The 27,399-nt window shown below is 27.8% G+C and overlaps 2 protein-coding genes across 14 annotated transcripts in view; both read right to left on the reverse strand.

Annotated features, from left to right (window-relative positions):
* LOC136075169 (uncharacterized) overlaps positions 1 to 20,132 on the reverse strand; it is a 27,346-nt gene extending 7,214 nt beyond the window's left edge. The window contains exon 1 of the mRNA XM_065787563.1: positions 19,617 to 20,132. The gene's annotated coding sequence lies outside the window, so the exon portion shown is untranslated. The remainder of the gene's footprint in view (positions 1 to 19,616) is intronic.
* Positions 9,871 to 24,543, reverse strand: LOC136075168 (uncharacterized). 13 transcript variants are annotated; one of them, XM_065787559.1, is made up of 3 exons: positions 24,372 to 24,543; positions 10,709 to 13,207; positions 9,871 to 10,204 (listed from the first exon to the last, which is right to left on the reverse strand). In XM_065787559.1, the coding sequence occupies exons 1-3, from the start codon at positions 24,385 to 24,387 to the stop codon at positions 10,110 to 10,112; spliced, it is 2,610 nt and encodes an 869-aa protein (XP_065643631.1). In that variant the 5' UTR covers positions 24,388 to 24,543; the 3' UTR covers positions 9,871 to 10,109. The 13 variants fall into 13 exon arrangements, with proteins under 13 accessions (XP_065643631.1, XP_065643628.1, XP_065643627.1 ...); XM_065787556.1 differs by having other exon boundaries at positions 10,583 to 13,207; XM_065787555.1 differs by having other exon boundaries at positions 9,871 to 10,330; positions 10,583 to 13,207.
* Positions 24,544 to 27,399: the final 2,856 nt, after the last annotated feature.

Consider the following 27,399-nt stretch of genomic DNA (forward strand, 5'->3'; position numbering starts at 1 on the left):
GCACTGCATAAGTAATCAACTTTGAATTTTGATGTACTTGACAGACAAAAACTGAATTCCCAGCAGATGCACTATCTACTGTTACACACCATTTTGGACAAATCTCATAAAACTTTGAAAATATCTTATCTCCTATCCTATTTTCCCTCCTGTTTTTGGAAATTCTAAATGTCGCTTTTTTAGATTTATATGTAATGATAGCTTTTAGATATGTTGTTTTTGACCATCGATTATAACTGAAACAAATTCTTTCTTACCAGGACAAATCCAAAAATATTTGTCACTGATAAAAATCTTGAAATTTGTTTTAATTGCTCGTGATATTTTATTTCTAGTAATTTTTTTTTACAAACTCCTAAAATACCTTTAGACGCTTTTAGTTAACGCACTTTTTTAACCATTGGTTTTGGTACTAAAAAGTATTCTGTTGTTCGTTGGATTGTCAATCTATTGGTGTTAATGTTAATAGGTTTATTTTTTTCATTTCTGTTTGAATTACTAATTGTCGATTTTTTCAAATATTATTGTTTATTGAGCAACAAATAGAAATTTTATTATTGGAAATACCCAAATAATTTGAAATTAATGTTTGGCAAGAACTTCAAACCTTTAACTTTTTTTCATAAATGGGTTCAATCCTTTAACTTTTTTTCATAAATGGGTTTGTCCTCCTTTTTTTTTTCATAAATGGGTTTGTCTCGCATAGACACTGATTTTAACGGAGAACAAACCAGCATCCTGAATGCTTTATTTGCAATTTCTGAACCAGCCTGAATGCATGATGTATTGGTTTCATCGTTGATTCTATTGTTTTTAATAGTTTCACCTTTTTTACGACAACCTCTACAGAGTTTTTGACTCGGGCATAACTTCATTCTTAAAGCAGTTTTTTCATTGATTGACCAAAGTATGTTATTTCATTTATCAAAATTAATAAAATGCATTTGCATTTTATTAATTTTGATAAAGTAATTTAAAATCATTAAAATGAAGTAATACTTGGCCACTATTTTTTCTAACCCCACTTAAAAAAACTTAACTATTAAGATATTTTTAAATTCCTTGTTTAAAAAAAGAAAAAATAAACAAGTTTTAACATGTAAATGTTCATCAGTTTTAAAGATATCGACTATATAACAAATTTAAAAGAGCTGATTTTGAATTCCAGAATCCTATTATGATAGAAAGTTTAAATTCAGATAACCCAGACAACCCGAAGTTTTTTTTTTCTTTATTTCTTGTTCTTTTATTGAATACAAATTCCTAAAATTTTCAAGTGTTAAATTCACTCAATACCTGGGTAATTTTCAGTTGTAAAGTAGACCTTAATTTATCATTTAACGACTTGAGGCTTTTTTAAGGGAGTCTAACTTCTATAATTTTGAATCCAATATTACAAAACTTATCATGAATGATGACTACCACCTACATTCTCACAAATTAACATAATTTTCACGCTTGCTTTTGTATTCCGCTTTCATTTGCTTTATTAATATTGAAATTATTTCTTTAAAGTGTTTTTATAACTTTAAAGTCCAAGATTGCCAAAAATAATTGCATTTGTAAAAAAAAAACTTTTTTTCTGAAAGTTGAGTTAGATTACTGTCATTTGAATGATTTTTAATTGTTTAAGATAATTGGTTTTTTATTTATATGGATTTGAAAATAAAACTTTTTTTAAAAAAACAATAAATTTCACGAAATAGACTTAAGACATTAATTTTTAAAGTTACCATAATTTTAGAATGCTTTAAGTTAATGAGTCAAAATTTTAGGGAAATCTTTTTTTCATGAAACCTATAAAGGATGGAAATTTCAAAAAAACCTGAGATGGTCACCCGGTAGGGTTTGGCTCATCTAATATGGAGTGACCTCTATACGACTGCGCGTAAAATAACTATATAACTGCGCGTAAAATAACTATATGACTGCGCGTTAATTAACTAGGATCATATTTAAATGAAAATCAAATAAAAACTACTAGTAACAATATTTACAAATAAGAAATGATGAATATAAATAATGATAATAAATAAGAAAAAGACAATGTCTTTTTTTTTTGTCGAAGAATTTGGTAGTGGTGTATTTGTAAAGCGCACGCTTCATAAGCGAAGGTTCCGAGTTCGATCCCCTCCACTTCCCTGGTAATACCGCGCTCAACTTGTTTCTCGGCGCAGCGGCCTTGTTCGTCAAGGTTCGTGTTTCGGAGTTATAGAGTTGAGAGAGAGTTATAACCGCTATTATTAAGTAGCCTCCTCATCTGTAGTGGCCATCTCGGCCTTGAGGAGGAGAATAACATAAAAAAAAAAAAAAAAAAAAAAAGATTATTAAAAAACTTTTTTTATTGTATTAGTTACCTTATCAAAATATACAAACTATATATTTTTGTTGAAATTAACAAAAATATATAGTTTCTTTATGTAACCTTAAACAAATAACGAAGAAATATATAGACATCGTTTTCAATATTAAATAAAAGAGGCGTGGTTTGGTGTGGTGGTCACACAAATAAATCTTTACCACTATTATTGAAAAAAATATCAAGGATCTCATTTATATCAGTATAATTTAATATATTTTTAGTCATTTTTTAAAATTGAACGGTAAACATTTTGAATTATTAACTTAAGAAATTATTCACATTTCAAAAATAAATTTAAATTTTTCACAAGTGAATTATTCAGAATTGTTTAAGAGCCGTCATGTAGGTCACTCGTCACGAAAGGGTTAAAAATTCCAAGCCGTATGCAATGACGGGAGCCGACCAATAAGCTCCATACCGGCAAGTTTCTATTTATATAAACAATTATTTTTTTTCCTGTTATATAAATAATTAAATCGTTATTGTGAAAATTTAAAACTGAACACAATGAAATTCGGTTAAATGTGAAGAAATTGACGGTTGAACACAATGAAATTCGGCACTTTTGTTGTTATTTACTTGAAAACTACTCAATCTACTTTTTGTAATTTTTTGACACAATAAAGCTAATTGAATAATAATTTATTTGATTAATATTTTACATTTTTTTATTAGGCGCTTCGGTGAAAACTAACCGTATTTGCGAATACAAGATCTGGAAGATCGTGTATTCGCAAGACCTGCAAGATCAAGATCTAGCAGATGCATTTGCTAGATCTTGCTTTGAACTTCTTTTTCGAAGCTGCTATTCGTGTTTTCGGATAAATCTTTTTTCCTAAAATCTATTTTTTTGTTTTTCTAATAAAAATTCGCTTGTAATTGATCAATAACTTTTAATAACTCGCTGCTCATTAAACTTTAGAGGATTTATTTCTTTAGGCACAAATTTAACGCCATTTTGTTGATACCATTTTAGAGGCTTCTTGGAGTAGTGGAGTAGCCAAACTAGACCAAAGTATGCTTTTTGGTAAGTGATAAAAGTAGTTTCTTTATGATTTTTGTAATAAACAAACGTGCGTTCAAAGTTTTACGAGTAATGTAATTTTTAAAACATAGGAGTAGATTGCTTGCCCTTGATGGACTTTGGAAGCAAATTTTTCAGTTTGATTAAACCTTCATTTTTTGGTGACATATCTACCGTTCTAATGACTTAGCAATTTTAAAAAGTCATTTACGTAATAGGTTTTATTGTCTTCAGTTAACACAAGCTTTTTTATTTATTATCTATTTGAATGACGAAATGCTTCAATTTCTCCATCAATTGGTCGCTTTAGAATTTTCTTTTCATATTACGCTTTATTTTTTTGAGATCCAAGTACTAAGTGTGCTTTTTTTTAATTTTATGTTAAATATAATTTTACTATGAAAGCTTGTTTGCATTTAAATTTTCTTGGAAGAAAAAGACCTCTTGTGCAAGACCTCTCATACGACATGAATTAACCTTGAAGTGAATGATCAATTTTGATTTATATTTCTCTTTAAATTTTTTCTTTTTTCTGATTCCAGCATCTCTATTGATATATTGAGATTGTTTATATCGCCGAAAATAAAATCTAACCAAGGGCCGAAAAGCACCGTATCATTCAAAACTGTCAACATGTGAGATTGAAGGGTTTTGAAAAAAAGTTTTAAAAACATTTTTTAAATTTAATATTTTTTCACTAATTTTAATTCCAAGAAAAATTACCCCATTTCGCCATCTCAGAATTGATTCGCTGTGGACCTAGTAAGAAGAATGAATGGCTCATTCCAATCCATGTAGAGTTTTTAATTGAACTGAATCGCTGCTATTTCAAACAATCTATGAGTTTTCAAAGAAGAAATTATTTAGCCCTTTTAAATACTTAAAGCCCAAGAGAGTGCGGCCGTGGCGCAGTGGTTAGAACGCTTGCTTTATAAGCAGGAGATCCAGGTTCGAAACGAGCTCTGGACATATTTTCGCGTCACGGTAAGGAAGGAGGCGTGAACTTCCTGGTTAAATGCACTTCCGCGGTGCTCTGTGACAAGACCGTTAGGACTTCTTGGGGCACCTAAAAAAAAAAAATAATAATAAAATAAAATAAAAATAAAAATAAAAAAAAAGATAGCAAGACAAAAGTAGAGAGTCTTGGTGGTCAAGCTCAAAAAAAAAAACCTTTTTTACTTTTAGAAAAAAAGGTTTTTTCATTTGGAGACTCTGATAACTCACTTTGAAATCCTTTATGAGAAAAAAAATAATGGAAAACGCTCAAAGAAAAGATTCTCTTCAAAAAATCACAATAATGATCTCGTAACTTTAAATAACGTAAATGGGTTCCGTTAAAATAATCGCATCATGGTGTTTTTATCTCAAAGCAACTGGCGATGAATAGGGGTTATCATTATCCATTACCAAGTCAGGTTACGGATCACATTCTATCCTGCTGGATAAAAAATCTACTTTCGGCTTTGCTGACTCAGTTTGAAATCCATTTAGCTCATCTTTGGGAAAAAGTCCTCTAAATCAATCAGATTGAGGGCAGCAGTAATAAGGTCGGGTCTAACACATCGAATGGGTGATACAAAACTTTTTTTCAACTTACCTCCCCCTTCCCCCAACTTTCTTAGGGTTTTAGTAAAATTAATTTAAAGATTTACAGAAACAGGCATAGCAATTGCAAGGCGGACATGCCTTTGGCGACTTTTTTTTGGAGGGGCATCGCCATTAATGTTGTTGAATAATAACTAAATTTGTTTCGTATTGCATTTGTAGTATCTATTTTTAAAAGAAAGTTTTACAAATGTTGCCTTTGCTATTTTGTTTATAAATAAAACATGTACTTTTAGGCTTTTATATTTACATAACAACGTGCACCAACGATAAAGTAACCAATAGTACCTTGCACTTCATATTTATACTGTCATTTTGCCTAACGTTAGCCCTCCATTTCTAGATTCTTTCCATTCCTTGATGGAAACTTTTCTAAATAATATTTAAGTGTTTTTCAGCATTTAAATCCATCTTGTTCAACAAGTATCTATTAAATTTTCCTGATTTGGACTGGAACATTTTTTTGAGACAGTTAATACGTTAAGGAGACAAGTTAAAAAATTTTTTACTTGACCGAAATTTTTTTACTTTTTAATTTTGGTATTCAGCTGCTACAACTAAACTAGTCTACGGCTTGTACAATGAACAAAAGTAGAATTATGATTAAGGGCTTTTATTCAAGAAGCAACTCCTTTATTTTCGCCTGCCATACAACCTCAAATATTTTATGGAAGGTTCAAAAAGTAGTGTAGTGAAAAGCATTGTCTTAAAAGTAAACTTTAGATTGGATTTTGACACGTTTTGCAGAAATAACTTCTCCTGTGTAAGAAACATTAGATAAATGTTCTTTATTTGTTACAGTTTTAGTGCTAATAAAGAGTAAAGTAGCATCGTTTTTTTTGGTCGAGTTTTTATTATCCCATGAAACTAATCTCGACTTTTTAATCATTGGTACATATTGGTTATGTGACCAGTAATTATTATTTTGCATTACTGACATAATATCAGTATTAAACCAAAAAATGTTTAAAATATTTTGGTTTTCAATAAAACCAAATGAAAAAATGTATTCATGAAAATATTTTTTCAATTATTTTAAACCGAAATTACAATATATTGATTTAATGATAATATTTAAACTGATGACAAAGCTATTAGTTACAAAAGCAAAAAAAAAAATTGATAGCTTGGCAGTTAATTAATGCTTCCATCATGGTAATTTCAGAAATTGATTCACTGCTAATTAATTTAAACTGATTTAAACATTTAGAAGAAACACAGACTATTAGCACCTTAGAAAGTTTAGGAAAACTATTGTTTTCAACCAGTTTAATAAAAAGGGAATGCCATGCATCGTAGAAAACGTTTTCAAACAGTTTAATTGAATTTAGAAGCCTCAATAAAAGTTTAATTGAATTTAAAAGCCTCAGTTTATATTATTTTCTAGCTGGAAATATGTAACGCATATAACTTTAGTAATAGTGTTTTACCTCGGAGCAACATAATCTTTACTATCTTCTTGCTTCGGAAAAAAACAATTTAAGTTTGCCATACGCCATCATTTTCCGTAGGAAAGCTAAACTACATGACAGTCAATCATACTAAAACTTAGCCACAACGGCAAACATATCAATTAAGAAGCAAATGTAATCGACGGCTTGTAGCAAAAATTTTTTAGCGCGCGCTCCCTTTTAAAAAAAGCACGTCTGGCACGCTCTTTTTTAAAAAAAGTCACGTAACCTTAAAACAATTTATTTCAGAATTTTCAAAAGACTGTCTATATGCACTGGAGACTTGTTATTTAAAATTTGCAACTCTTCAGTTAACTGATTTTTAATATTTGCGATTATTTGGCAAGTGTAAAGCTTTAGTTTCATTTGAGACTAAAAAATATATTTTTGTTTTAAAACTTTAATTTACTAGCAAAGTCCTACGACGAAAATCACGAGCGAAGAATGTATATCAGGTGAGAAATCAGAATTTTGTAAATTTTGAACGATTTAGAGCAATTAAGGTGGCGGTTGTAGGAGGGGGGGGAGCATGGGGTAATAGCCCCTCTCTTGGAACATTTTTTCAGAAATATTTTCTTTTGTAAATTGACTATTGTGCAGAATTGGACTATCATACTGACGAATCAAGTTGACTATTATATGTAATTATACCCATATAAACTTGATTATTACACTAAATTACAAAAAATGAAAAAATGTAAAATTTTTTCATTTTTTTTGAATATTAGATTTCTACTTTAACTTTTTATTAAGGGAAAAAAATGAAACAGAGAAACACTTATATTTAGCGGTGCAAAAAGACTGATCCACGCGCATCAGTAGCAACACCCGAGATCCGCACCTCCTTTCAGATTGCAAACTACTATTGAAAAAGAACCAGAAATACGTTGCAGCACATGCCTCTGCCTTTTAAAAAAAGGTTAGCTTTACCGATGCATTCAAATTAAGTTCAGCAATAACCTTTAATCTTTAGCAATAAAAGATGCTAAAGATTAAAGGTTATTGCTAACTAATTTAAAAATGAATATTTTAAAAGTTTTAAATAAAATTTCTGAACAAAAACTTTCCGTAATATAAAGATATGTTTGTTTTGGTTTAAGGACAAAGTAGTGCCCAGCACAATCAAGCGCTCCAAAGTTGACGTTTCTAGCTCTTGTAAATGTACAATTGAATACGTGACTATCAACAATCAAACTAAAGAGACTGGTCAGAACTGTAAACTAAATATCAAGCAGCAAGACGGTAGAGCCGAATTGCTTTAAGAATTTCTTAAGTGCAGGTAACTAATTGAGTGATTTCTTCACCTGCAGTAACTTGCAATTACCGACGGAAAAGGAGGTTCTGGTACAGTTCAGGTTGTTACTTACTGCAATGATTTATCAAGTCTTGTGAATAAGTGATGGATCCAGAGGGATATTGGGTATGCAAATATACTGGTCATTATTTTGTTAAGCTTGGTGATTGATGGTAAAGAGGTTTTTTCAATTTTTTCTAAGCATTGTTAATACTGCGTTAAGGATTGATACCAGCTCACCGCCTCAATTAAAAAACTTTTATCAAAGACTAGAGTTAAAAGACTAATTCTTGTTGCGGCATCAAAAGATTTGCCAAAAACTCGATCCAACATTGAAGAAATCTGTTCTCAGATTAATGCATAAGGCTATATATAAGCTTATATATAAGTTTTAAATAAGTTTCGTTTGTAGAAAATTAAAGAACATGTATTACAATTTAATCAGATATTTGATGGTATTATAATGTAAAAAATATAACTTTTATAGTTATTTTTCACTTCCTTTTGATAGTCAATGTTATTAAGAAGGTTTTCAGGGCCAATAAAATCTAACAGAATTTTTTTTTTGTTTTACCAACTGATTGTTTTTTTGCCAGGATTTGCATTTTTTTCGGCACTTTTTATTTTGCATTTCGCCAATAGTTTATCAATTAGGATATTTATATAGCAAATCAATAATTTTGCCTACAGAATCTAAATAGTACATGTTGCAATAAAACAATTGTAACAAAAATTGTTGATATTAAATAGTAGAACACTTATGTAAGCTTTAATTTGAAAACTGTGATCAATTATCACAGACATAGGTAACGTTTTGAGGTGAAGCAAAAATCAAACAAAATATAAACTCAAACTGCCATAAATTTTTAACTAGAATAATATTCCGAATTTTATCCAAAATTTGGTGTGGCCATATGCTGCATTTGCACCAATTTTTATCAAATTAAATGTAGTGGTTATTTTTTTTTAATTTTATTTAAGTGACCCAAGAAGTCCTTATGGTTATATCACAGACCACCGCGGATGAGCATTTAATTGGAAGTTCACGCCTCCTTTCTAACCAATGTGACAAAAATTGCAAGAGGTTTGGTTTGAACGACGGATCCTTTGTTTGTGCGCTACCAATACAATACTGCTCAGTTTGCCTTGCTGAGCAGCTACGGCTGCTCAGCAAGTGACTACCTCTGCGCCACGGCTGCTCTGTTTCTCATTTTTCAAGGCTGCTCTGTTTCTCATTTTACAGTTGTTTTTATTGTTACACTATAAAGTCAAAGTTTCACTTAACTTGAACAAAAAATTAAAAGATTTTAAGTTTTGCATTATAGGGTACTTTGATGTATTCGCCATCACCCTATATAAGTAGTGTTTATAGGTCAGCTAGGTTGGCATTATCAGGATGCGTGTCAACCGTGAACTATCTTATTTGAATCTATGTGTTTTTTTATAAACTTTTTAAAAACGAAATTCTCGCTCCTACGTAATTTTTTTATTGCAACACTTATTTAAAATTAAAAAAATAAGAAAAAAAATATCATTAAAATATTATTATTATTAAAACAAAAACAGCCGTTTTAAGAATTCTCTTTACGCTTTATCGCGACTTTTTATCTGTGCAATTAAAGTTAGATCATTACTATTTTTTTAATTATTTTTTAACTAAACTAAGATAATACATTTTAATAAATAATTTTCCTATAATAAATTTATAAGAAGAAAAGAATAAATTCTTCATCACCAACATAAAGTAAATTATTATCGTGAGAGTTGAAAATTACATCAAATTACGTTTTCCTAATATTTCATACTAAAATTCCTGAGGGAGTCGCATTAATTAGTTCATCTTTATTATATACTTTTAACAAATAAGTATATATATATATATATATATATATATATATATATATATATATATATATATATATATCTACACATATATATATATATATATATATATATATATATATATATGTATATGCATATATATATATACATATATATATATATATATATATATATATATATATATATATATATATATATATATATAATATATATATATATATATATCGCAATAACAAAATCTTTGCTTTCTAATAACTTTGGATTTAAAAAAATAAGTTTAAACTATAAATTGGTTTTACCTCTTTTATCACTTTTTAATTTTAATATATAAAAATTTTAATTAACACTATAATATATAATAAACGCTATAAACACTAAAATAAACAAACTTTTTTTTCTTTTTTTAAAATTAAAATTCAGATTTTATTTATAAGAATTAAATACGGAGATCTCCAACTTTTAGACAAAAACGTTCGTCAATTATGTTTTATGAACAGATAAACTTTATATATATTAAAACTAATATAATAATCAAATAATTAAACAACACTTTTGCTTTTTTTTTAAATTATTCAAACAGAGTGCGATAATATGTTTTGTTGCCATTGTAGACGGATGGTTGATACCTAAAATTTCAGTTCTTATTTTATCAACAGAATAATAAATTTCTAAAGCTTCGTTATATTTTCCCATGTCGTCCAAACAGCTTGCGATATTATGTTTAGTTGTCATTGTAGACGGATGGTTGACTCCTAAAGTTTCAGTTTGTATTTTATCAACAGAATAATAAATTTCTAAAGCTTCGTTATATTTTCCCATTCTGTTCAAACAGAGTGCGATATTATGTTTTGTTGTCATTGTAGACGGATGGTTGATTCCTAAAATTTCAGTTTTTATTTTATCAACAGAATAATAAATTTTTAAAGCTTCTTTATATTTTCCCATTTTGTTCAAACATTGTGCGATATTATGTTTTGTTGTCATTGTATTCGGATGGTTGATACCTAAAATTTCAGTTTGTATTTTATCAACAGAATAATAAATTTCTAAAGCTTCGTTATATTTTCCCATATTGTTCAAACAGAGTGCGATATTATGTTTTGTTGTCATTGTAGACGGATGGTTGATACCTAAAATTTCAGTTTTAATTTTATCAACAGAATAATAAATTTCTAAAGCTTCGTTATATTTTCCCATATTGTTCAAACATTGTGCGATATTATGTTTTGTTGTCATTGTAGACGGATGGTTGATACCTAAAATTTCAGTTTTAATTTTATCAACAGAATAATAAATTTCTAAAGCTTCGTTATATTTTCCCATTTTGTCCAAACAGCTTGCGATATTATGTTTTGTTGTCATTGTAGACGGATGGTTGATACCTAAAATTTCAGTTTGTATTTTATCAACAGAATAATAAATTTCTAAAGCTTCGTTATATTTTCCCATTTTGTCCAAACAGCTTGCGATATTATGTTTTGTTGTCATTGTATCTGGATGGTTGATACCTAAAATTTCAGTTAGTATTTTATCAACAGAATAATAAATTTCTAAAGCTTCGTTATATTTTCCCATATTGTCCAAACAGAGTGCGATATTATGTTTTGTTGTCATTGTATCTGGATGGTTGATACCTAAAATTTCAGTTTGTATTTTATCAACAGAATAATAAATTTCTAAAGCTTCGTTATATTTTCCCATATTGTTCAAACAGAGTGCGATGTTTTGTTTTGTTGTCATTGTAGACGGATGGTTGATACCTAAAATTTCAGTTTGTATTTTATCAACAGAATAATAAATTTCTAAAGCTTCGTTATATTTTCCCATATTGTTCAAACATTGTGCGATATTATGTTTTGTTGTCATTGTAGACGGATGGTTGATACCTAAAATTTCAGTTCTTATTTTATCAACAGAATAATAAATTTCTAAAGCTTCGTTATATTTTCCCATTTTGTACAAACAGCTTGCGATATTATGTTTTGTTGTCATTGTAGACGGATGGTTGATACCTAAAATTTCAGTTTTAATTTTATCAACAGAATAATAAATTTCTAAAGCTTCGTTATATTTTCCCATATTGTTCAAACAGAATGCGATATTATGTTTTGTTGTCATTGCAGACGGATGGTTGATACCTAAAATTTCAGTTTGTATTTTATCAACAGAATAATAAATTTCTAAAGCTTCGTTATATTTTCCCATTTTGTCCAAACAGAGTGCGATATTATGTTTTGTTGTCATTGTAGACGGATGGTTGATACCTAAAATTTCAGTTTGTATTTTATCAAAAGAATAAAAAATTTCTAAAGCTTCGTTATATTTTCCCATATTGTCTAAACACTTTGCGATATTATGTTTTGTATCAAGTGTGATTAAATTATTTTCACCATAAGTTTCTGTATTAAAATTTTGAACAACTTTTAATATTTCGATTGCTTCTTCAAATAAACCTTTACATATTAATAATTTTTGAATAGAAGTTGTCATATGATGGAAGGTTTCCGAAAATCTTTTTCCGTTAGTACGAAACATATAGATAAAATGAAAAACAAAATGATTTCCGTAATCCATGTGATATTTTACTTCATTCAATTCAACTTTAAAATAATTTTCAATTAAATCAAGAAATGTATTTGTACTCGAATTTCTCTTTTGAAAACATTTACATGTTAACTGTGTAAGTTCGTGTATTGTATATTTTTTATCGTCAAAACAGTTTAGTAAAGAATAACTCATTAGTAATCCAATAGCATCATCAATTAAAGATTCATCGTTTGTTTCCATTTGATTTGAGATTTGTGTTATAAACTGTTTACTGATGTTTTGACCGTCGCAATGAGATAAACAGTTTAATATTTTAAATAGAAAAGGTTTTGTTTTTTCTAATTTTATTAAAACTAAGTTAATTGCTTTCATTGTGGACTTTGATTCTTCTTCGGTTGGAAAATTAATATTGTCTAATATTTCTGATGGTTTCGATCTATATCGATCTATGTATTTTTCTATCGAAATCGTATGTATATTTATATATTTTATTGCCTGAGTAATTGCAAACGGATGATAACCAAGTTCTTTAATTAAGTTTCTTACTTTTTCGTCGCTGTTTTCTTTAATATCATTTTTTACATAAGCGAATGCATCTTCAGGAGTAAAAACATCAACTAGCATTTTATTTACATTATTTGACCACGTTCTCCATTGGGAGGTAATCAACGTGAATGAATTCGGTTTTCTTGAAATGTACATTGATAAATTTTTAACACTTTCGTCGTCGACACTGTCAAAAATATACAAAGTCTTTTCATTTCTATAATAGTTATGAATTTTTTCAACAATCACTTTTATATCAAAATATTCTCCTTTTGAATCATGAACCTGGATATCTAATATTTGACATTGGTTTCTCATTGAAGTTTGTAACATTCCAAATGCTGCGTCAATCCAAACAAAGTTTTTATAGAAGTTATATGATATTTCACAATATTTTCTGGCAATATGTGTTTTTCCGACACCCGACATTCCATATAATACTAAAGTTAAATTGTTTGCATCTTGTAAAAAATAATCTTGAATTTCACGAAGTAGTTTCTGGCGTGAAAATAAATTTTCTGAAAAAGATTGAATACCTAAAAATAGAAGTGCGGTTAGATGTATTATAAAAAGTTATAACTTCAATTAAAATAAATTTAATATCATTTATTAAGTAAAATGTATCAACTTCTTATCTTTTTTTCGAATGCGCATAATTATTAAAATTAAAAAGTTTTTATATATATAAAATAATACTAGTTTTGAAAAATTTTTCGAATAAAGTTTTATTTTATACCATAGCAGTTACATATATTTTTAAAAGGTTTCGTAAACAACACCTTATGTTATGTACGTATAAACAACACCTTATGTAATGTATTATGTGAACTTTACAACTTGAAAAATATCAAGTAATTATATTACTCTTGAGAATACAAGTAAAAACACAAATAAACTGAGTTTTTGAGTTTAACTTTCGGCTTATGAAAAAAAAAAAAAAAATTTAATTCGTGTTTGTTCTACCAACTTAAAATGCAAGTGTTTGGACTTTATAAAACTATTTTTTTTTATTAATTTTTTTGTTTTGCTACCTACTTATTCTGTAAAAAAATTTTCAGTTAAAAACATAACTTTTCAGTTTACTTTAATGTTTAACTGTAATGGTTTTGGCAAACGTTCCACTCCTGTCAAAAAATCAAGATAACCTCTTTGAGCTGACCTGTAAAAATGGCATAAGGGGTTTGAAATGGGATATGGGGTTTGAAAGCCTATGCATCAGGATCATAAAAATGTAAAAATTTATATAAAAACATCATATCCAAAAAAATTTATTCAACATTAAGTTTATTATTATATAGAAAGTAATAGCTGTAAAAAATTTGGCATTTCTACAGTACAAATAAATAATTATTTAATTCACTATCAAGAACAAAATATACATTTAAATATATGATTTTTTATTCAAGAGGGACTGCTTTGAAAGTCTTAAGACAGTTTTACATATGATTGCTGGTAAAATCAACAAAAAAACAGTTGAGTTTCATATTCTGGATGTAAAATGAAACGTTTAAACGTTATTCTGAAATTAGTAATGCAAAGCTTCAGTTTTATGCTCAGTATTAATTCCTAATGAGGTGTTCTTCTCATGACGAAATCCTTGGTATGAAAAAAACAGCATGAACTTATCAAGTCATAATTCCTGCAGAATGTGGAAAGAAAAAATGCTAGAAATAAATTCTTTTTTATCAAAATCATGTTCCAAAACGTTCCCAAAGCATGTCTTTTCAACACTATTGAACTTTCGCAAGGCATCATTACGGGGGATAATGTAAAATGCTGCTTTCTCTTCAAATCCAAAACAAAGCAGTGTCATCTGCTTTAAGAATGGGTTCATGAATGACGTTTAAAAATTTTTTTGCACTCTTTACATCATTGCCAGCAGAAGCAAATGCCTTAAAAGAAGCTTTGAGAGAACCAAATTTGTTCTCCACATTTAATTTATAACTTTATTTCAAAAAATTTCAAAACTCCTGCACCACCATTTGTTCCATGTTTGATGATATGGTCAGAAAAAATCTTTTTATCCAAAAAAAACTTAGCCAAGCAATTCATTAAAGTCTTTAAAGTATATGATTGCTTTTTTTTTATTTTTGACTCATTCTCTTTTTCTGTTTCAAGTTTTGAATAAGTAAAAAAAATTTGCAAGGACTTTACATAATTCAAGAAATTTGAATCAATGTATGGTTCCGTGACTTTGATCTTTGAAACCTGATTGCGAGTGGATGAAAGTTTCCTCAATTCAAATCAATACAGGAATATCCAGACTTGGCGGACACTCTTGCATTGATTTGAATTTAATTTGAATATGCTGACACTATTATAAAAAAAATTCTTTAGAATTGATCACTTCTGCTTTTCTTTTAATTTTTTAACGGAAAGAAGGGGGGGGGGGGGATTCCATTTAATTATTACTATAGCTCACTTATTTTTATAGTTTTTTAGGATAAACCTATTTTCGTGCCTGCATATAAAAATCTATTTAACCCAACACATGCAATCTCAAACCACAGGCAAAAACCCTGACAGAATATAATATGAAACCTATAATGCTAACACTGCATTGTATCAAAAAACATTTGTCCAGATATATTTGTGTATACTTCGAGATGGTATGGAAAACCTATACCTTCGTAAGTAAATCGCTATCGGTACATCTCCCACTTATCATTTTTAAACATAACAGAATAATACTCCAAATACATTATGAAGAAAACCTTGTAATATATATATATATATATATATATATATATATATATATATATATATATATATATATATATATATATATTTTACAAGGTTTTCTTCATAATTTATTATATATATATATTTGAGCACTTTTTATTTTATTTATTTTTTTATATATATTATAATTGTCTTTGTTTTGCTTGTATATGTAATATATATATATATATATATATATATATATATATATATATATATATATACATATATATATATATATATATATATATATATATATATATATATATATATATATATATATATATATATATATATATTTATATATGTATATATATATATATATATATATATATATATATGTGTGTATTTTAAAAAATGAATCGATGTATATAAAAACGTTATAAGTCATAAAAACTATTTTTAAGTCAGACAACTTTAACTATGTATATATCACATATATATATATCACAAATTTTGATATATATTTTAACAAATCTAATATTTAAAGATGTCAAAAAGCACCCAGATTTTTTTTTTTGAATTCATTAAAGTAATAAGTTTGGATTTAATAAGTTTTTTCTCGTTCCCCGAAAAAATAGTTTTTATGACTTAGAACGTTTTTGTATACATCGATTCAAATAGAGTGCTCAATGTTCTTAAAGAACAGAGCAATAATAAATTATTAAAAAACACTTATCTAACTTTTATCTTCTACTTTAAGTTTCACCATTGCTGGATCATCAGGAAGAGTTCTTCTGATGATTCTGCAATGCATCAGGAGAGCTCTTCCTGATGATCCAGCAATGTTGAAACTTAAAGTAGAAGATAAAAGTTAGATAAGTGTTTTTTACTAATTATTATTTGCAATTTTTTTTTTTATTTGGTGTATTTTTAATATAATTGTTATTTTTTTTTTTTTTTTTGATAAATTAAATATTGATATTATTAAACACTATTATAATGACTTTTTTTATTAAGGTGCTATCCCCCCTTAAAATTTCAAAATTTTCAAAAAATAGAAAATTTTTATTTTTAACTTCTTCTTTTTTTTTATTTATTTACTTTTTTTTTTTTTTTAAGTGCCCCAACAAGTCCTAACGGTTTTGGTCACAGAGCTCCGAAGAAGTGCATTTAACCAGGAAGTTCACGCCTACTTCCTTACCGTGAAGCGAAAATATGTCCAAAGCTCGATCTGAACCTGGATTTCCTGCTTATAAACCAAGCGCTTTAACCACTGCGCCACGGCCGCACTTTTACCCATGTAGGATCATAAAAAATGTATTAAAAGTAGCATTTTAACCTTTTACAACCTATTACAATCTATAATAACTATCTTAATTTGTCTATTTGAATGAACTACTTCAAAAGGATATCCCTAGCAACGCCATAGCAACGCATTTGAATAACTGTATACACCATACATATCACCTAGTTTAACCCAAACAGGTGTTATTACAATTATATTAGCCGAACAGCTTCTTTATGAACTATTGTAATATTTTTTTTAAGGTTGGTATATCAGGTATGACAATTTGAGTTAGTTATTGTGTTATTTAACCAGCTTAGTTTTATTAGTTAAAATGGGAAAAGTTTGTCGAGTAAAGTAACATACACAAACTCACTGTAAAAAGAAAAGATTTATTGGAAATGTTAATCTGTTTATATTGATTGTTTAAATAAAATCTGTTAACATTTATTTTGTTTCTGATAGTGTGAATATTGAGTTGCCATCAATGAATTTGAATGCTACGCTTGTGTTTTGAAGCCCAATATCAAAAACTTACTTTAGTTTGTCCGTAAAGTTGAAGACTTAAAAGATGCCCTTGTTTTGAAACCTAGTATATCTAGCTATCATATCATTGATGTTTGTGATTTAATTTATGTTCTGAGTTCTTTTCTGTCTCCAGAATGTGAGTCCCACATTCTCATTAGGTAGAAGAACTATGAAACAGTATGATTTATCTCGTTATATCTTAAGTTTCTGAAAAAGGTTGCAACTATCTTTGTCAGTTTTACACCTCTATCAATGATTACAATTAAAAAATATTTGATATTAATCAGCGAACAATTTATTGCATGCGATTATTAAGCTATGGATATGCGGGCATAAAAAAGTTTTGTACAATTATGAATTTACCTAAGCCTATGCCCAAAAAAGTTTTAAAAATATACTAGAAGTAATTGTAAACTGTAGCGGCACAAACCATAATAAATACTGCAAATAAATTACAAAAAATATATGGCATTGACTGATATTTGTGTACCTTGCAATGGTACATGGTACAAACAAGGACATTCATCGCTGAACGGAGTCTTTTCTACTGTTAGTGGCAAAGTGTTAGATATCAAGGCCTCCAAAAGTCTAATGTAACTGCTTATGCACAATGGAGAACTTTCCATGTTTCTAAGTATACGTAGATACCAAGGTTAGTGCAATTATAATGCTGATAAAATAAATACAACAACATAAAGACCGTATACCAAAACAAGACCAGGTTTACCAATGGGCGTTATTATGAAATAAGATATATATTTGAAGAGAAGAGTCTTACAAAAATGTAAAGACTATGAACTATAAGAATGTCTGCATGGTAAAACACAAAATGCTAATGAATTGTTTAATAGAATGATTTGGGACCGCATACCAAAACAAACATTCGTCTCGCTTACCCAATTAGAAATTAATGTATATGATGCTGCAGCGTACTTTAATACTGGTGCCAAAGATTTTTTAATACAACTGGACATAAAACAATGCTTTCATATGATTGCAGGATGCAAAGCATTAAATAATGAAATAATAACCAATATCGAAGTTAGAATGAATCCTTATAAAAAGTCAAGGCGACAAATATTAAGTGCCAAAAAGTAAAAAAAAATGACAAAATAATTGAAAAGATGATGACTTATATGTACTTGGTGGATTTTGAAATTTTGGTTTACTTTTTTAACCTATTTTATGAATAAAATCTTTCTGTATTTAAAGTTTTTACTTTAATCGAGTTTTTCTCAGAATAGCAATTTGTGCACGCCGGCCAATATATTTGGAGAACCGTATGATATTTTTCTATGAAATTTTCAGGAAGTGTTTACCATATTATACTCTATGATATGAATGGAATAGATTTTAAATAAGTTATATAAATAAAATTTTTTTTCAATAAAAAGATAAAAAATTTGACTCTTAACTTTGGTCGTCCTGTTATGGTGTTGACAAAAAGTTTTGAGAAATCTGTTCCGCTCATATCATAGCCCTGCCTAATGGCAACATTATGGTTCAATATTGATTAGTGGAAATGTGCCTATTTCCTTTGTTTTTGGCCGACGTGAAGTCACTTTTCGGTCACTTAAAAGGATTTTTAGTGGTTCCCATGGCAACTGTATGAATTTTTAAAACAAAAATTATGGATTATTTTAAATTAAAAAAAAGCATGTTACCAATAATAATTTCTTGTAAAAATACAAAGATTTAAAATCAGAGGGGGTAATTAATTATTAATGCTATTACTACTTTTTTTTATTATGGTTATTAACTTTACCAAAGTAAACTCTTCTTTCTCCTCCAAAATACTTTTAAATGTATTTAAGAATCCTTTAAAGATATCTGCTGTCAACCCTACGCCAATTATTGCTTTATTTGGACTATGTTTAAACAATTCAATGCTAATATCATGATTATGTTACGGCTTCTCAATGACAATACACTTTGATTTCGGTCGTTCCTCAGAGACCGTATCCGTGGTTTCTTATCACACATAGATTGAACGGACTTTCATCAGTATAAATGATATTTCTGTATTGTTGTTGCAATGTCAAGTTTAGGTACCATGATTCATATGTTTTTCTTTCTTCTTTTACCTCTACATTATTGTGTTTACTTCTACATTACATTCTACTCTACATTATTTTTTACTTCAACATTAAACTATGAGCATTTTCTTCGTGTGTTATTCATTTTAGAGTTTTAAAAACTCAAGAGAAAACGAGCTTAAGCTGTATATAAGAAAGTTAAATTAAATGAAGCAATAAAAGCAAAGCTTTTTATCATGACAAAGAAAAACCGCCAGATTAAATGAAAAAAACCACCATATTCGCGCAAAAAACGGCATATACATATATATATATATATATATATATATATATATATATATATATATATATATATATATATATATATATATATATATATATATATATATATATATATATATATATATATATATATATATATATGTAGTTAACTAACACATTTTAAAATTTGCAATTGTTTTAAAAAATCCGGTTGAAAGATTAATCCAAAGCAGGATTTTACAACTAAATTAAAACTTTTGAATGCTTCAGTTATGTGAAGAATGTTGGGAACTGCGTTTGTATCAGCAAGTTCCTGGAGCACATCTTCATTTTTAAAAAGCTTTCTACACTCATTTCCATCAATCTGGCCACCATGATATGGGCTCAGTTAAATGTGGAGGGTAGCTGGCTGTTTGAAAACTTCTATCCAAGAAGTTTTAAGTATCTTGAAATGATGATTGGCAACTTGTGAAAGGAGATGCAGTTCCATCGTTGGGATTATTTTTAAAGTCACTTAGCACAAGCAACAATCCCATCAGATTGCTGAAATAATTCTAGGCTAGATTTGATTGAGCTCAGTGTTTGCAAGCTTCAAAATTTGGCAAGACACTTGGATTCTACGTCACACCATGTACAAGGGTGGATACTTAAATGGGTTTGAAGACCACAAATTATATTTGCAACTTTTATATCGGAAACCAGAATTAGTTTAACTCCCTTTGCATTAACCAGTGACCGGATTTTTTCATTGTTGGAGTGAGTTTCTGGCAAATTATCTAATACCGCAACAAGATTTTGTCTCTTAACAACAGTCTCCTTGCTAGTTTTTTGAGTGAGAGGTTGTTTTTGAGGTGGTGAGCCGAAATCAATCCTTAACGTAGTATTAACAATACTTGTGCAAAACTTGAGAAAACCTTCACCACCATCAATTCAGCGCTTACCAAAAAATCTAACATAAATTTTGCAAGATCGAATAACTTGATTCACAAAACTTAGTAATTCATTGCAGTGACCAACAACCAGTGCCAGATACTCCTTCTCCTTCGGTATTTTTTAAGTCACTGCAGGAGAAAAAATCACTCAATTAATTGAGAGTTTCTTGCAAAACTTGGCTCATCTTGCTGCTTGATGTTTGATTTACAATTCTGATCAGTTTTTTTAATCAGTTGTTTGATAGTCCTGTATTTAACTGTACGCTGACAAGAGCTAGAGAGGTCAATTTTGGCGCACTTGATGGTGGCTTGGCACTACTTTGACATAAAACCAAAGCATACATACTTTATCTTTTTAATTTTTAATCGTTTTTTTTATCGTTTTAAATTTGGTCAGAAAGTTTGCCTAAGGCTTTTAAATAATTTTTTTTTAAGTGATTTGAAACTTGTCAAAAATATTCTTTCAAAACCTAGTTTTTCTCTTTCTTTAAAAGTTTTGATTGAATATTTATGTAAACATTATTTAAGTATAATTATATATCTGGGACATTTGTAATTAGAGGCCCATCAGATACTTTAGTTGAATAGTTCTTTCAGGGGATATTTCTTTATTGAACAAAAAGTCGAGATGCAAATGGCTGCGCTGGCGTCTTTCGCTGCTAAAAATTGAATTGGTGGGGCAAACCTTTTCCTAAATGGCAGAGGCTTGTGCTGAAACGTGCATTTAGCTCATTCTAATTGGTGGTTGTTCTTTTAAAACATTTTTTTCTTCCAACTTTGAACAACCTATTTTGCAGATTAGGCAATAACACATCGTGACTTTTGTTTCAGAGATCACTTGTATTGAATTTAAATTAAACAAAGAAGAGAGTTTAACTTCTTTTCCATCTTGTTGCTTGCAAAACATTTGTTTACCTTATTCGGAGAGTTCTTGTGGTACCCAAGAATCACTAATATTGATCATTATCTTGTACAGTTGGCATATTTAATCTACTTGGAAAACAGTAATCTGTCTTAAACAATTTTTCAGACAAAGCAAGCACATAAGTTATAGATAATTATCATCAACCCTTGCTTCATTTGGCATTGTTGGATTTCACTAAACCCCACTATACTAAATTAAATTATCCCTTTGCAAAATTTACAAAGTTTACTTGAATTTATAATGGTAAAAATCTACAAATATTATTAATTACAAACAATTAAAATCAAGGAATAATATGCTTATATTACAAGGAAATATTTCTTACATAATTCCTTTCATTAAAAAAAATGATTATTAAAATGAATGACTTGTCATACTTTTTGACAATTAAAAGAAATTTTATTTGATGACACTATCTTACAAAAATTTCTTACTGCTTCTCAAAGAACTATTCTCTCATTTATATGATTTTCCTCTGACTGGCTCTTTAAGCTTTTTATTAATTTCCTTTTTTTTTGTTTTCTTATCTTAATTTTTTTTCATGAAGGTATCTTTATTTAAAAATTTTTGATATTTTTATGCATTTTGACAGTAGTTTATATCTTAAATGCTGATATTTTCACAAAATGCATAATTCGAGTTAAACGAGGCTTTAAATAACTAATATTTTAGTCAATAAAATAGAAAAGTTGTAGCAATAAAACAATTATTACAAAAACTATTGATATCACATAGTAGAACACTTAGGTAACCATTATTTTGAAAATAGTGACGGTATATAACTGTAATCAGTAACGTTTTGACGTTTAAGTTGCGATACTCCAAATTACCCGCAGTATTGACAAAATTACCCGCAGTATTGACGAAGTTTTTAAGAAATCCCAATTTTTGTTAGGTGTTTTTTTTGACTTATCGAAAGCCTTTGAACCAATTGATCTCAAAATTCTATTTAAAAAATTAGAGTACTATGGAATTAAAGGAAACTTTTTAATGCTACTTTAAAGTTATTTAAGCATTATAAACAGTTCTTTGATATTAATTTAATTGCTTCTTCTGATTTAATAAGTTTAATTTGTGGAATTCCTTAGGGTTCTATATTCGGACCCCTTCTCTTTCTTATTTACATTAATGATCTCCCTAAAGCCACTAATTTTATAATTGTCATGTTTGCTGACGATACTAATCTCTTTTCATCTCATAAATGCATAACAACATTGTTTCAAAGTATGAACATTGAATTAACAAAAATTTGTGACTGGTTTAAAAGGAATAAATTGTCGCTTATTGTTGATGAAATGAAATAGACACGTTTGCATCCAACTTCTAAAAAGAAATTACTGTCTAATGAAATGCCGTTCATTTTATAAACAAAATGCAAATAAACTTTAGCTGGAAATATCGCATTGACTTTTTGTGTAATAAAGTTGCTAAAAGTATAAGAATAATGTATAAAGCAATAAATACTTTAAATAAACACACTTTACCATAACTATATTTCCCTTTTATCTATTGCCATACAAATTATCCAAACATTACCTTAATAAATCTAAATTATTACCACTTTATCGTCAGCAGAAGCATGTTGCTCGGGCAGAAGCAGAAGAAGCATGTTGCTCGGAAATCAATTTTAAAGATAGATTTGCTTATGCCAAGGTCCTCTTATTCAAAATGAACGTTCTCAATATTTATCAGCTGAAATTTTTTAACACACTTTGTTTTATATACAAACGTAAAACTAATGCATCTCCTATTTCTTTTCATAATCTATATAACTTAAAATAAATTCCTTGATATTTTTCTTTGATATTTGTTTTATATTTTCTATATTTTTTCATTGCACATTACGTATACATTATTTTATAAAATGTATATCACGCTAAACAATTACTGTTATTATAATAAGATTTTTTATGAATTTATAGTTAAGTTGAAGAACAAAAAATAAGTAAGGAAAGATATATAAAAATATATATATAAGATATAAAAAAACCAAAATAAAAAATAAATAAATTATGTGTTTGTGTGTATATGAATATATTTATGTTTATATATGTATGTATGCATTTATTCATATATGCCCGTATATGTCAATGTGTACGGGTATATGTATGTGTATGTGTTTTAGTGTACGTGCACATAAAAACGTATTTATATTTTTGAATAAATGTATGTTAGGTTATGTATATGTGTTTTGGTGTCTTCATACTCAACCTGTTTGTGCATTTTACAAATTCGAAAGCCGTAGGACGGACAAAAAGAACTTTTATGACACACGAAGATTTATTTATTGATGAATTAAAATGTATAATAACAATAATAAATTTAAAATGGATGAAAGAAATATTGCGTAGTCTTTAAACGGAATGTTGAGCTCTGTTCTGACAGACACTTTTAAAGAACTGAGAAAAAAAAATTAAAGAGGCAAAAATTGCAATAACGCTATTTAAGAAGCCTATTTATCTACGCGAGAATATAATATCAAAAATGTTTAACCACAATGTAGAATAACTGAATACCAAAATGTCTATTATATAAAAAGAAAACTAAAACACGAAAATTGAAGTTCATTTACTATAAAAAATGATGAAGTTTATACTAAAAAAATATTAAAATCTGACGAATTGATTTACCTCTATTAATTAAGAGTATAAAAAATAAAAAAGAAGACAAGATACTTGCTTAAAAACATGAACATTTATTGACTGGAATCGAATTCTTTTAACTAAGTAAAAAATACTCAATCATTAGATTATTCCTAAAACACCATAAACACCCAAAACACCATAAACACCAAAAACACGCTTTTATATATATATATAAATATGTATATATATATATATATATATATATATATATATATATATATATATAAATATGTATATATATATATATATATATATATATAATATATATATATACATATGTATATATATATATATATATATATGTATATATATATATATATATATATTTATATATATATATATATATATATATATATATATATATATATATATATAATACGAAAACAACTGTTGTTATTATAAATATTAATTTTAAAAAAAATACTTGTTTTTTTTATCATATTTATCGGCTCTGTCTTCGCTTATGTATCGAACTGCTTTTTGTCGATGTCAAGAAGACGTAAAATTTTTAAATCAGCTTTCAAATCAATAAAATGGTAATTTATTCGCTAAAATCATAAGGTTTAATTCACATAAACAAAGCACGGATCAAAGTTGTGATTGTGTATTAAATACGAATAATAATACTTTGTGAATGGGTGTTAATACGAACAATGAATTCATCAAGCGTAATTAAGTGCTTGTACAGAGTAAGCAAGTTAGGGGTCGTCCATAAATTACGTCATGCTTTACGGGGGAAGGGAGAGGAGGAGTTAGTGGTTTTGTGACACCTCATACGGAACTTGTTATTAAAGATTTACAATGTCGTGAGAAAGATGAAGGGAAGAAGGGGTCTGAAATTGTCAAAAACTCCGTGACGTAATTAGTAGACAACCCCTTATTTTCAAAAGAACTCTAAAGGATAGTACTTTAAAGTAGATATTCTCTCATCATAAAGTAGATGTTTAAAAGTAGATGTTCTCTTATCACATTTATTCAAAGTAGATGTTCTTTGAAACTCAATATTTGAATGAATAGCTCAGTACGATTTTAAATAAACAAGCAAGAGCTTTATTTTATATTTTTCGCCATAATGAACAAAAAAATTTAAACTCTATATTATCTTGATATAAAGTTGTTTTTCTCAACAACAAAAATAATACTCAAGTTTCTTATAACTTAAAAAAAAACATAATTTGCCTTTTCGTTGCGTGCAGAATAATAAAAAAAAATTTACAACAATTAAGAAGTTTTTTTTTAGTTAGTACGTATTTTTGTTATGAGTTTCTTTTGTAAATGAAGTTGGACATTTTTTGCAGAGTTGTGTTTAGAGCCGTTAAGAAAACTATTAAATTTATTTAGTTAATTAAGAGACATTGTCCGTAAGAATCAGACAGTTGCAAATACTGAATGTCACCCATTTAGTTCTTCTTTACATATTTGGTTTGTATAATAGATGCAATGACAAATCCAAAATTTTTTGGTCTAAATATTTGTCGTTTAGCCATGGCGGTACTTTAAAATTTGGAGGAATTTTAGTCAATTTGTTTATTTTGCATTAGGTCATACTTTTTGAAGCTATAATTGGAATATTATTTTATCTCAATAAGTTTTGACAAGTTATTAAAATACATCCAGTCGCAAATTTTACTTAAAAAAGAAAAAAAAAAGTGTTCTTTGTTATCTTGAAATCATAGTATAAAAGCACAGAAATTGCAAAAAATACGAACTTATAGAAGCCGTAACGATTGAAGCCAACGTAGCAACTTGGATTTTTTTACATCAGAACATAGCTAGGGGTCTAATTTTCATTTAAAAGATTAAAATTGCGCGTAGTAGCATTGGTATCTCAAAAAATCAATTGCTTAAAACAGGTTTTGGAAAAGAAATATTCCACCTTTAGGCCACTTTAAAAACTTTTTATTTTTTTTATTTTTTTTTTACATTTATTTTGCTGTTTAACAATAAATAATCAACATATATATACAAGAAACAAAATATATGTCCCTAAAACAAAGAAAACATTAAAATCATATCAACAAGCACCGTTTTTGTATATACAATAAAAAATGAAAACTTTCTCCATGAAAAGATATCGCAAACTTTTCATAGAGCCCCTTTATACATTTTCAATAGAATATAAATATTAAACTAAAAACCCTAATGGGTATAAAACTGCTGCGCTAATCAGTAAATCAAAAAAAGATCAAATAAAATAAAAACTAAAATAATTAAATAAACTTGCTGATCCCTTTAAGAACAAATGTTTCTCAAATTTTAAAAATTTCCTTATTCACTAGAAACTTAAATGAATTTATTGACTTTGCCATATATTTCAATCCTTTTAGATAACTATTCCATATATTTGGTCCTCGATATGCAATGCTATATTCAACATATTTATTAAGTTTTGAGGCAGTTTGTATGAGTTACTTATATTTGCTCTTAGATTATAGCTTTCTTTTATGTTTATTTCAAACTTGTTATTAAAGTTTGCAGGAGAGAGATTGTTATTGAATCGATACATAAAAACTAAATGCTGACAGATATTTATTTCAAAAATATCCATCATTTTCACAACTTTTATTATAGGTTTGGCGTGTTCACGCTTATTTTTAGAGTAAATGATTCTCCAAGCATGTTTTTGTAGACCATAAATTTTTTTAAGTTTTGATGGTTGCGTACTCGCCAATGTTATGTTTGCATTGCTGACGAAGCAATGAACTTGTCCAAAATAAATTAGTTCGAGACTTTGTTTATTGATATATGAGCGAACTCGATACATCAACTCCAATTATTTTAATGATTTTAGATTGAATATATCTTATTTGAGGAAGCCAGAATAAAGTCTTATCAACAAAAACTCCTAAGAATCTTATACTGGCTTGTTTTTTAATTAAGTTATTATTTAAGATAAGGTCAGGCAACTTAAGAGGAAGGTTTTCTTCTTGTGTTTCTTTATGGAATAATATATAGTTTGTTTCCTCTGAATTAAGCGAGAGTTTGTTAGCCCTAAACCAATTATTTACTTTATTTAATACAATATTTATATCTAAATAAAGTTTCTTGATACCATTGTTAGTAAGTTAACTCTAAAACTAAAGCTAAAAGATTTGAAAAAAATGTTAACTGGAAATATGTTTTAAAAGTGTAAAAACTAACGAGCTAAAGTATAATAATATGAACTTTTGCAATTGAAGATTTTTAATATGGATGGAAAATACATATTTTATAAGTATTTTAAATCTATATGTTATTAATATATAAATAGAAATACAAATTTTATATTTATTTTAAATCTATATATTAATGAGGAATTTATTTTATAAATTAATTACTCTTATTTCGACATCCTTGGCATTATCGTTTTCAAGTATATTTTTAAGTAAATTTGGGGTTCATTTGAACCTCAAATTTACTTTAAAATTGCTTTGATCAAAATTGATGATATCCACGATATAACATTTTTGGTT

Source organism: Hydra vulgaris, chromosome 01 (assembly GCF_038396675.1).
Source record: "Hydra vulgaris chromosome 01, alternate assembly HydraT2T_AEP".
NCBI classification, from domain to species: Eukaryota; Metazoa; Cnidaria; class Hydrozoa; order Anthoathecata; family Hydridae; genus Hydra; species Hydra vulgaris.